This window comes from Pomacea canaliculata, linkage group LG12, assembly GCF_003073045.1.
Source record: "Pomacea canaliculata isolate SZHN2017 linkage group LG12, ASM307304v1, whole genome shotgun sequence".
Taxonomy (NCBI): Eukaryota; Metazoa; Mollusca; class Gastropoda; order Architaenioglossa; family Ampullariidae; genus Pomacea; species Pomacea canaliculata.
In genome coordinates, this window is record NC_037601.1 from 21,274,383 (window position 1) to 21,286,989 (window position 12,607).

At 38.9% G+C, this 12,607-nt stretch overlaps 2 protein-coding genes and 1 long non-coding RNA gene across 3 annotated transcripts in view; 2 read left to right on the forward strand and 1 right to left on the reverse strand.

Annotated features, from left to right (window-relative positions):
- Nucleotides 1-8,305, forward strand: LOC112576824 (putative sodium-coupled neutral amino acid transporter 7). Its single transcript, XM_025259585.1, is given in 12 exon segments — nucleotides 1-182; nucleotides 1,823-1,938; nucleotides 2,149-2,190; nucleotides 2,193-2,269; nucleotides 3,419-3,617; nucleotides 3,771-3,912; nucleotides 4,375-4,467; nucleotides 5,218-5,275; nucleotides 5,578-5,837; nucleotides 5,955-6,055; nucleotides 6,058-6,153; nucleotides 6,797-8,305. Coding segments are annotated over 11 exon segments (1,335 nt in total). The 5' UTR covers nucleotides 1-182; nucleotides 1,823-1,859; the 3' UTR covers nucleotides 6,985-8,305.
- The window catches only part of LOC112576826, a 23,536-nt gene continuing 14,788 nt past the window's right edge, over nucleotides 3,860-12,607 (reverse strand). Inside the window, exon 3 of the long non-coding RNA XR_003101920.1 lies at nucleotides 3,860-3,972. This is a non-coding gene — a long non-coding RNA (uncharacterized LOC112576826). The remainder of the gene's footprint in view (nucleotides 3,973-12,607) is intronic.
- LOC112576825 (calmodulin-A-like) overlaps nucleotides 10,868-12,607 on the forward strand; it is an 18,776-nt gene continuing 17,036 nt past the window's right edge. Inside the window, exon 1 of the mRNA XM_025259586.1 lies at nucleotides 10,868-11,427. Within this exon, the coding sequence (XP_025115371.1) occupies nucleotides 11,425-11,427 (3 nt within the window). The 5' untranslated portion in view covers nucleotides 10,868-11,424. The remainder of the gene's footprint in view (nucleotides 11,428-12,607) is intronic.

Sequence of the window (12,607 nt, forward strand, 5' to 3'; positions counted from 1 at the left end):
CTAGTCACATGTCACCATCATGGCGGATTCAGCTGACTGAGAGCATCGAAACTGTATGAGAAGTGAAACTTCATAACCACAAAAGAGTTTAAGTTTTAAACTTATAGTTTATCAATGACAATTAGAATGCAGTAGTGCTTGCTTAGTATGCAGGAAAATCTACATTCGTGCACAAGGATTATGTGAGTTGTGACTGATCGAACTGCAAGCAGCCAATACTGATGTACTAGCAACGATAATTTCTTTAAAGACTAAATTGTTTGATGAATAAGTACTTTTATACGGTAGACTTGTTTTTTCAGTCCAAGCGCATAGGTTCTGGAATGGAAATGAACCGAATAATATTTTTTAAAGTGTATAGCTGACATTAGATAATGAATATGAAATATTCGATCCTTAGATATAATATATTAGAGGCATTGAACTTAATTCTTGATCATAAAGGGGACACAAGAGGCCAATAAGCTTACATAATTTTCCATCGTATCCCGACCTTTGCAGCTAGATTGGAGTTCACTCATTTCAGTAACAATAATATATACATAAAGCAATGAACACAGCGCTATTCCTTATGCTAGTGTTAATGTTAAGCACAGGATTCGACTGACTAGAGTTTCTATTCTGCTGCAGACATAGACACTATATTCTTATGCTTAATCTACAGAATGTTCAGGAATATGTCTTCTTCTGTTCTTATTCCTTTATGCCCCCAGTGGAGCATAGGGCTACAACTACACCATGCCATCAGATCCGGTTCTCGGCATCCCTTCCCAGTTGGGACCATGTCATGCAAGCTGCCTCCGCTTGCTGTGGACTAATCTCCTCCATGTCTCTTGGGGTCTCCCAACCCTGTGCTGCCTTTGTGGGTTCCAGCTCAGAGCTTGTCTTGTTAAATTGTCAGTCAGCTTCCGTAGGGTGTGACCGATTCAGCCCCACTTCTGCATCTTGATGTCTTGGCTGGAAGTTTTTCGGTTGGTTCTCTCCCAAAGGTCTGTATTGAAGATCTTCTCAGGCCATCTGATACATCCATTGACGAATGTCTTGTTGGTGATGGTGTTTGTCACACACCATGTCTCAGATCCATATAGAAGGACTGGCTTTACATTTGCTTTGAAGATGCAGATCTTGGTGCGTAGAGATAAAGCCTTGGAGTTCCAGATAGGTTGCAGGGTGTGGAATGCAAACCTGGCTTTATTTATTCAGCTTCTTACATCTTCATCTGCACCTCCATCTTTGCTGACAATGGTGCCAAGGTAGGTGAAGCAGTCTCTGTAATACATTTCCCATGTAGTTGGAGTGTTGCTTCTTGCTTGTTTATGACCACAGATTGCCTCCATCTTCTTGATGTTAATGGTCAGGCCAGTCATCACTGCTTCTTCTGAGAGCCAAGTGAATTTTGCCTGTGCATGCTGTGGGATAACAGGCTGATGTCATCCGCAAAGTCGAGATCCTCAAGTTGCATGGCAAAGGTCCACTGAACGCCCCTGTTGCTGTTAAAGGTTATTCTTCTCATGATCCAATCTATGACGATCAGGAAGATTGTTGGCAAGAGCATACAACCTTGCCTCACTCCAATCCTCACTGTGAAAGAGTCAGCTTCCCGGTATGGATCACCTGGCATGTCGAGTCCTCATACAGCTATTTTTTTTTTTGGTCATGAAGCTGATATGTTGCTGTTTCTCCATAAAATGTAACAATATACTTTATCTAATGCAGTTTTTCCATTTTCTTTATTCTATTATGATGCTTGTGATGGTTTATAATGATGTGAATTATTTATTGACAGTTTTATTACCTTATTTTCAGATTTTTGTTTTTGCAGACAGAACAGTGGTTAGCTGAAGGATAAAACTCAATTGATGTCTATTCAAGACCGTACAGAGGCAGGAGAACTAACTCCTCTTGTGGACAGTGAGATTTCAGTTAAAACTGTTAAAGGTAAAAGTGCAACCATATCCTTTGAAACATTTTTAACCAGATGAAATATTAAACATTAAAAATTATTATCAAGGGACTTAAACTGTATTTTTCAGGTACTTAAAGTTTTTTTTTTTTCACCGATGCATAGTGACTATTACTATCAGAATATGTAAAAGTGATAATGCTAATTATACTTCAATCCATTAAGATTGCATGTTATGTCAACAGGATCATCATGGCTGTCATCAGCATTCCTAATAGTGAATGCAGCTCTGGGGCTGGTCTTCTCAACTTTCCTCAAGCATATCACCAGGCTGGTGGTGTCCTTATTGCTGTCATCATACAATCAGTATGTATATGCCGGTGGTGTCTTTGTTGCTGTCATGATATAATCAGGGCTTCTGCTTACACAAAAAATTGCATACATTACGCATTAAAAGTTCAGAGGACCCCTTCAATTTTCATCAATGGGGTCCCAGGGGACACCTTCAAATTTGGGCGAAGAACAGATACAAAATTGGCTAAGTGTAGTGTCTGACATCGTAGCCCAATCTATTGTTGTCGTCTGCTACAAAGTGAGAGTCACTTCCCTTGCACTGAGATTTTTCTCTTACCGGGAAGACTTCCATTAACCTATTTCCAAGATGTCATTGACAGTGTGGTTAAAATCATCGTCTCAGAAACGGAAACAAAGTGAGCACCCCAAGTACAGTGAGCATAAGCTCATCACAGATGCTTGCACAGATTTCATGGCACAGAAATCTCGCCGTTTCTGACTAGACATTACAGTAATTTGTGTGCCTGAAAGGCAGTTGAACAAAGTAGTTGATTTGTTGGGTTTTTTCCCAACCCTTAGAAATCTGAAGAATGGGTCCCTGGGACCCCAAAGAATTTAGCCTTAGCAGAAGCCCTGATATAATTAGTATGTATATGCATCTATAGGGTGTCTTAAAAAATGAGTGCACATTATTTTTTGAGCTTTATGTAAAACTATATGGAGCACAAATATTCATAAACATTAAACCAGTCAATATCTGAAATTATTTGCTGGGTTTTTTTAACCTAAGGAATTTTAAGTACCACAGATACACTGTGTAGCTGAAAGTGTGTGTCATTACATAAGCAACTGATCAAAGGTTTATTTGTAGATTTTTCAACATTTCATGAATATTTTAACAGTGTTTTTTTTTTTTAACCCCCTAAATGTTATTCATTGCATTGATAAACATTAATATGCTTCTTGTTTCAATGAAACAACACTCCAAAGACTTGTGTCAAGGTTCATTTTGTTCCCCTTTTTTGTGTTAATTAAAAAAAAACCTAGAAAGTTGTATAACTTTCAACATGTTCTAGACAGTTTGTTCATATATCGTAAGGGACTGTCAGTATTTTAAAATAAAATTAACAAAATCAGTATAAAATTGATATTTTTTTCAGAGCTGGCTTGATTAGTAATGGCCCTTATTCTAAATGATGCATGCACAATACCTGTTTGCAGGTGTTTCTTGTGTTTGTTGTGGTGGCATTGGTGACACTGGGCTACTGTTCTGACCTCAAGCAGAGTGCCACTTACCAGGACACCATCTTCTCTGTGTGCGGCAAACATGCACAGACAGCTTGTGCACTGTCCATCCTACTTTACTGCTTTGGGACCTGCATTACATTCCTCATCATTATTGGCGACCAGTGGGAAGAGTGTCAGTGTCTAGTTGTCATTGTAAAACATGGCTTTGTATGTGTGTGTTTGTGTGGGCAGGCATGCATGGATATTCTTTATTTCGCATGCATTCACTTATGTGTCTGTGTAACAATGAAGCATGACACCAGAATTTTGTTTTTTTATCTTATAGTCTTCCTCTTTGTTGATCGTGATTTCTACTGCAACAAAAGTCCATTTTATATGAATCGAGCCTTTACCATTGTGGTCACATCTCTCCTATTCATACTGCCGATGATCTTTCCACGCCGCATTGACTTTCTCAAGTATGCTAGGTAGGTCTCCTTTCTTTCAAGTCTATGAATTTTCAGCATTTGTCTTTGCACAGTAATGCCCTAATGAAACGAGATAACATCATTGTTTATCTTTTGTTTATAATCGATAGTGACAATAGCAGCTCATTACATATAGGCAAAACCCATATAAAGAAAAGGAATAAAAAGCTTTTCATTGCTGAAACTTTCTGTGCTAACAAATGCATGTACATTATGAAAGATTAAAGGCATGCATCTTTACATACAAACACACAGAAGCTGCTAATTAAGTACTATGTATTTTCTACATTCTACATCCTAATCACCCCCAGTGGAGCATAGGGCCACAACTACAGTATTTTCTGTGTATATCCTTTATTAATCATATAAAGATAGGGAAGTGGACCTTATAAAACTGATGACAGTTTCTGATTTATGTCACTAGCTGTAACTTTCTCAAGTGCACACAGGCTTATTTTGCAGTTTTGTGGGTGTGATTGGTATTCTTTATGTGGTGTGTCTGGTCACAATCAAATATTTCCTGCCACATGAAACTCCTGGACCTGTCAAAACTAGGTAAGTATTGCAGCATATTTTAGTGTGTGTAAAAGTTTCAATATCCAGCCAAAGTACTATTTGTAGCGTATTTTATTCAAAAATCAGCATGCCAGAATAGTGGCCAATAGTTTTTATATTAGAACAAGTGTTCCTAAACATATTTTATGTGGATATTATGGGCAAAAAGGGATTATTACTGGAGAAATTTTCCTGGAAAGAAGTATTTAAGTGATCATTTCCATCATTTGATAACAATAGTGTTTACTCTTTTTTTTTTTTGGTTGACTTAGTTCAATTATAACGTACATTTATGTATAACCCTATCAGAGCATCAGATTTTGATTGTTGTTGTTTATGAGTTTATATAGCACACTTTTAGTTGTTTTTGCTCTGTCTTCACTGACACAGCATGTAATTTTACAACATACAGGTTTTTTGTGTGAAATGAGCATACAAAAATCAAATTACACACTTAGAACATACAAATTATGTTCTGCTTTTTCAAAGTCTATCTTTCTAAAAAAAAATTCTCAGAAATGAGTATTGGGAAGCATGATGTGTTTAAACAGAATATATATATAACTCATCTCAAAGTCATTAAAATCAGATTATGTATATGTATCCAGGCCGTTCTTAGACGCCACGATAGTTGGGATCTAAAGTCACTCCTAGTTATATCAATGAATAGAGATGCCTCGTCCGCCCTAAGCACGGCCCTGACCTATGAATTTGTCAGATTTGTTCCTTTTTTTATTTCTGTTGTTCTAGCCCAGATTCATGGATCGATGTGTTTCTTGTAGTTCCTGCTATCTGTTTTGCTTATCAGGTCAGTATTTAAACACCTGTAGTACATTCAAAACACACACAAACAAAATGCCATAAGCAGGTGTACTCTAGAATAGTATGTCTGAGGAAACGGTTATAAAATTAAAATGTTTTGTTTATTCACTTTTATAGGTTTTAATATTTCATTAGTATTCAGGATATCTGCGACATGCAGATTTATTCTACGATATTATTTACATTTGTCATCTAAGAAAGGCATTGGGTGTGCAGCTCAAAAATTCCATTTAATCTCCTTTTCCCTTTAAAGGTACACAACATCTATGTGCAAGGATTTTTTTTCAGTGTCATGTCAGTGTCATTCCAATCTACTCCTGCATGGAAAAGCGTTGTCTTCGTGAGTTCTCAAAATCGGTTACCTTGGCCATGATCCTTTGTGTGCTGACATACACTGTGACAGCAGCTCTTGGGTACCTCATGTTTGGTGACAGAATCACAAGTGACATTTTGCTGTCATTTGAACCAGATACATCTGTGTTGATTGCAGTGATACTGATTGCTGTGAAGACATACACCACATACCCTATCCTTCTCTTCTGTGGAAGGTTGGTGTTTGTTTTTCTTGTTCTTTTGTTGCAAAACTATTTTCTGTTGCTTCTGATAATAATGTATTCTTTTATTAGATATGTTTCATTTACCTGTACCACCTGAAATTCTAACAGGGCTGCCTTTGGCTGTATCTGGAACACTGCTTGGCGCCTCACACCTGAACAGATAGTGGCTCAAGAAAAAATTCAGCGAATAGCAGTGTCTTTAACATGGTTTGCTTCACGTTAGTGCTTGCAGTTTTTATCCCCAATATTGGAGTCGTGATACAAGTTCTTGGAGCTTTTGCAGCCATTTTTATATTTATTTTCCCAGGTGAGTTTTTGATAGTTCTTGAGATGAAACAAAGTAAAGGGAGGCTAGTGGCAATTTTGTTGCTAGTGGGGCAAAAACTATTTCAAGTAATGTAAACTTATAAACTTTTCAAAAAATGTAACTATAATATCTCATGAATTTTCATGATATAAACTTGGTTTTCATCTTGCAGCATTACTTTTTTAAAATTAATAAACCTTTCTTTTTAGTATGAAGGCAAATGCATAGAAAAAGTGATAGTTTAGTTGAAATCCAGCTTTGCTGACTCACACCATTACCTAATGCTCCAAGAAAAGAATTTACAGTAATAGAGCAGATGAAGAAAATTGACCAAGGGGTTATCTGCTGACATCTAAAAATGTGCATCTCTTTGCAATAATAGGACATTGCACTGCTTCATCCATTGCATTTTTTGCATCCCCTCTATAGCAGTTTGATATCTTGAAAACCCAGCTTTCACAAAAAAGAATTTTGTGCATAGAGTGTTTGTGCATCTCAGTTACTTTAGTTTGCAACTTTTAACACTGTTGAGGTGCATGAGTAAAAAAGGTGTGGTAGGAGCCTCTCTCTGTAATATTTATTGCTCTTCTTCTTCCTAATCACCCGCAGTGGAGCATGATCTACATCTGCCTTTTTGCTACAGGTATGTGTCTGCTGAAAACCATGATTGACAGAGATGACCAGACGAGGAGAACCAAGTTGGTCCTATGGTTTTCATGTGCATTCATTGTAGTAGGAACTTTCATCTTTGGCTTGACACTGTCTCAGGCACTGATGAATGACATTAAAAACAATGGAGCTAAAGCAGACAAGTCCAAGTTCACTTGCTGACCCCATGTGGGGATGTTCCTTGTCAGCATGAGCATGTCTTCTGATTCTTTTCATTTATTTGAAGAGCAGTATTTAGCCCCCTTTTAATAATTTTGCTGAAGAGAAGAAAATTACAAACAATATTTTAAAAAATTTTATATTTTGAAAAGTAAAATCTGAAGGAGGCAATCACCTTAACACATAGAATGCTTGTTATTTACGTTGTTATTGACACCAAATTTTTTCACCTAGTTTCTAGTCCTGATTGTGCAAATCTGGACATTGGTCGTATATTTATTTTGCTGTCGCTGTCTGGGAAAAAAATGCTTTCTAAGGGTTAACAGCACCTGTTTAGTGCATGAACAAATAAAAGATTTTGTATGTATTAAATAAAGTGCTTTATTGGTAACAGGGAGAACAATGATTCTTTGTCTGTCAAAATGCATTATAAACTCTAATCCATTTGGCATTTATTAAGTCAGCTATTTAATCATGAGGAAACATGACTGTGATTTTCTGTCATCTCACCTTACATGTCATTGGTTAGTTCCAAGTGTGTTTAAAGATGAGGTTCTTGGACCAGTATTAGCTCACTATGTGGTGCCAAAAACAGGCACAAGACTGAAAAAGCGCAAATATGCTGTCTCACACTAGTCTCCTTCTTTATCATCTCCACTGAAGGTATTGGCCTTTTAAGTTCTGTTTGGATAGCCCCACCCTCCCCATAAGGAAAGAAAAAAAATTTTAACAGTTTCAAATGTACAGATATATTTATGTTGCTTTTTGTCTGCAATATTTGAGGAAGACCTTCGATAGTCATGGTGGACTGTGTTAAAGAAGTACTTGTAAATTTTCATGTGATTGAAATCCACTTCCCTTTCCTTTCTTCTGCAACAAAAATATTCTTAACTGCATACTCCAATTTTGTTTTATTTTGATATTTCACAGAGTAATGTTTGTCATGCTATTATATTAATTATGTTTTTGTGTTTGCTTACTTAGTAGTTTACTAATGTGTCTGGAATACTTTAAGAAATGATTTTGGAGGTGGGTTGAGGGGAGTGGGGAGAATGTTGAGTACAAAACTAATCAGGTCCTCTGCACAAATAGCTAAGGCAACATTTTTTGTTTCTACTAAAGTCTCACAACCATGTATAAAAGAGTTTCACAAGTTTTACTCTACTAGATTTGTTTATGTCTTGTTAAATTTACATTTTTAATACAGCACAATCTTTTAATGGCTGTGCATTATTTCAAATATGCTGAAATACTTTAAAATGAGATTATATTTTTTGATAGACATTTGCATTCTTGTAATAAAGCTAACAGTGATGTAGATTTATGATGTGAATTTGTTTTTTAAATGAAACAACTTTGATGTAAAACAGGCAGCTTGGTATAGATTCACAGATTATTGGTTCACAGATTATGAATATTGTTTGTGAGATGTTTTCACTAAGTTGTTAATATATGTGAAGAGTTGGCTTGCTTCTATTTCTCTTTGAATGCTATGTCACAGACTATACCAGTAAGGGTAGTTTAATTGCAAACTATAGTCCCAAGTTTGGGCCTGATTTCTTTTTTTTTTTTAAATAACGAGTAGAGTGTAAGTATCAAACTAGAGAATGCGGCTTCCATAGTGTCAGGATTCCTCTTGATTCAAGAATTAAGGCACCCATGCTGAACTGGAAATTTTAGTTTTGTGTGATTTTGCACGCTAGAAGATCCGCATACTGTCACAGCTTGTTTGCTTTTGTTTTGCTGTTTAACAATGAGGCAAGCGCAACATAGAGCACAAAATGTGTCGATGGGAGTAGACAAAGAGAGGGAGTTTCTCTTTCATTACACTGAATGTGTACTGACGACCTATAGGGGTCACGATCTCGGGACGGGATCGAAACAACAGGTGTTGTCGAACTGTGTAAACAGCGTTATACAAACAGACCATAAGCAGAAACAGTCTGATTCTACACCACAGAGTTTGTCCCTGGTCAGATGTCCACGAGACGGTCTCGTGTGTCCACTCAGGATCATTCACTCTAACCTCGCGACACCGCCGTGACCTTTTATACAAACATTGATAGGAAGCATGAGCAGAGGGCATCGAGGGCTTGGTGTTGTCCCCAGAACTGTTGCTTTGCACACCTAAATCTACGTCTCTATAGTCCTCTAATTATTATTTAATAATAATAATTAATAAGCGCATGATTTATATAGAGCATACTCGCGCTCCTTGAGCATGCATTTAGCACTTGAGACAAGAACGAGACATGGATAACATACAGAGGACTCTACTACATTTGAAGGATTCCGTGGTGAATATGGAAGGGGAGAGAGTTCCATTATTTTGCTGCACAGTAATTAAAAATCCTGTGACCATATATTGTTCTGGTGTCGGGAATAGGATACGGTCATCAGACGAAGAGCAGTTGGCTGGGATGTAGGGGACGAGAAGTTCAGAGGCAGGAGGCTCAGTTTAAACTGAATGTGAGAACAGATGGGCAGCTAGTCAAGCTAACACTGTAATTAACATTTTCCATTTATTTACCCTGGGGTAGATCAACATTAAACGTTTCTGTGCAATCACGAGTGTTTGGAGGCATAAATAAGTGAACACTGAATATTAGAATACTGGTTAGAACCTACAACTGCGGATGGTTTCTCGCCCACGCGGAAGTTCCCAGCATCCACTTTTGATGATGTACTTAAAAACCTTTCAGTGATATATCCCAGGGCATGCTTCATACATCCTCCTTTATTTCTATATTATTTATATATAATTGTGTGTATATGTGTGAGAGAGGACTCGCATGCAATGTATGGATTGTGAAATGTTGGCAGAACGAACTTTTATATTCTTTAAAATTTTTTTTTTTATCTCAGTCCTTTGATTTGTAATTAGTGATTTTTGTCCATTTCTCGTACTTGTCGTCTCATTTTCCGATGAAAATCAAAAGATGCTCAAAAGTCGAAGCCAACATCGATCGCTTGGCAGGCAACTGACAGGATGAAGGCAGCGGCTATGGCAAGGGAGATGGTGCAACCCAAGGAAATGTCTCGCATAGATAAATGTGGCTTTGTGGGTTTCTTTGTATTATATTCCTTTATTGAATCGAAAAGATCGCTCACGCTTCCATTTCAAGCCCTTGACTACCCTCACGGAAAAGTAGAACAAATTGGTGCAGCCGTACTACAGACACTTGAAGTGGCCGAAGTCAGTGAACACCCATGTTCAATAATGAATAATGTCTTGCGTTAGTTCAAGTGAACACATTCATTATATGTCGGGATGTCCGTCTTCAGAATAACACAGAGTGGGTACTGTTACAGTAGTGAGTATACAGAGTGTGCTGGGCCGTTACAGTAGTGAGTATACAGAGTGTGCTGGGCTGTTACAGTAGTGAGTATACAGAGTGTGCGGGGCCGTTACAGTAGTGAGTATACAGAGTATGCTGGGCCGTTACAGTAGTGAGTATACATAGTGTGTTGGGCCGGCCGATCCACGTTGTCTGGGTTTGTGCGCCGCGTGCTGGCGGTCACACCCAGTCATTGACATAAGACTCGGCACACTAGCGTCCACTTCGCAACGCCTGGTCATAACCGTCCTCGCTGCTCCCCCAACATATTTTCGACCTGTCTTTCTTTCCGCCTCCCCTCTCCCTACCCCTACCCCTCCTCATCCTCCCCGCCCATCATACTAACCCCGTCCCTCCGTCAGCAACTCTTCACAACCCCCACACATCCTCTCGACGAGTCTGTTCCCAGCATCGATCTTGGGGTGTTCAGCGATCGGGGTGACAGTCCTTCGCCCGCGGCAAGCATGCACTTCTCTTCCAAGACCGTCCGAAAAGCGCCCGACTCTGCCGCGAGCAAGGGCTTTGAGGGAAGGAGGTGGATGGGGAGATTTGTGTGTTGGCGGGGGGAACACTGGGAAGGGTAGTCATGGAAGAGACAACCGTAGGTAAGATGCCAACCGCTCTGTCGAGATGTAGCATATTGTCTCTCTCGGAGATCGAAGCTAAGTTTCAGAAGACTCGATCATAGACTCGTGCCTGCTTGCACGCGCGACGCTATGGCGCTCGGCCACGCCGAAACTTCAGCCACTCGTAAAACGGTTTGTTCAGCTTGAGGGGCGGGAATTGTGTGTGTGTGTGAGAGAGAAAGAGCTGTGCACGGGATGGGGAGGAGGTGGCAGTCCCATTTCAAAGGTTTCTTTGTCAATTAGCAGTCCTCTTGTCGGACCTACACGGTTCACTTGATCGAAACACTCGGACCCTCCGACCTGCCTGTTTCTCGCCTCGCTCTGTGTTCGATTTATGTTCGTTTACTGGCCATAGGCAGCTGTTGGAACCAACCACCAACCCAATCTAGTTCACTGATTGCTTGACAAGGAAGGGGCTGGAACAAGAAGAACCTGCGCGGCAACATACAACCCTGACGACATTTGCAAAGCCCCCGGAGATGGTAAGTTGGAAAGTTGCATGTGTTATAATGTGGCCATTACGACTTGTGGATCGTTATCCAGATGTAATAACAAGGTGGCCTGGCTATGTCAAGGGTCACACCAGACAGCTGTCAGAGCACAATACATTGGGGCTGCCTCCTGTCATTGTCACTTGTGAGGCAAAGTAAAACTTTGAGGGTTTAGCATGTTTGCGATCGAATGACACCTTAGTCACGCATTGTTTGCTTATACATTAGGGTCACAGTGCCAGGTGGGGGATGATAGACGGAAAGAAACAGGTATCCTACAGTGTCAATTGTCTTTATACTGACAGCTGAAAGTGATTCATTACTTACTGACTGCCAATTAAGTTATAATATATATGATTATGAAATGTGATGCGAATTAAATGACCATAACCTAAATGTCATTGTATATGAAATTAATTCACTTTATTAGCACATTTTAAACTTGGGCTTCAGGAGTTTACAAACAGCTGTTTTCCTGTGTGACATCCACTACAAACATTTCAGTTTGGCAAACTGTTTTGCTTGTTTTTGCCGCATGTTCTAGAACTTGTTTTAAAATCTTGCCTCGGGTTTCAGTTTTTCAACATGGCTGAACATCAAATCATTCACACTAGTGAAGTGTTCAACAGTCATGAAGTAGCAGCAGCGCGAATGTTTTTGTGTGTAGAAGGCTTTTTAGAAAAAAACTAATTAGTTCGGTAGGCAGCAGCTGGCTCCTTGCTTTGGAAAGATTCACCGGGGATTGTTTTGGAATGGCTATATTGTATATCACAATTAAAGTATGTCAGTGTAGAGTGTTTGCAATATCTGCGTTGCTGGCACCACAAACGTGTGAAACAAACACAAAATTTGGTAGTAGTAGTAGTAGTAGTAATAATAATAATAATAATAATAATAATAATGATGACTTATATAGAGCTTTTCCAAAGGCTTGCTTAGAGTGCTTTACATGAATAATATATAGACTGAATCATCAACAACCATGCATCCATATTGGTATATAACCGACAAGCTCACTTCTTCAACACATACACCACTCATACATGAAGTATATTACAGACACGCTCATAATACACCTGTAACTATTTCATGAACATTATGCAATAAAATTGGCACTAGAAAAAAACACTGATGCATGCAATTCAAGCCCTTGGCCGCCATCTCCCCTACC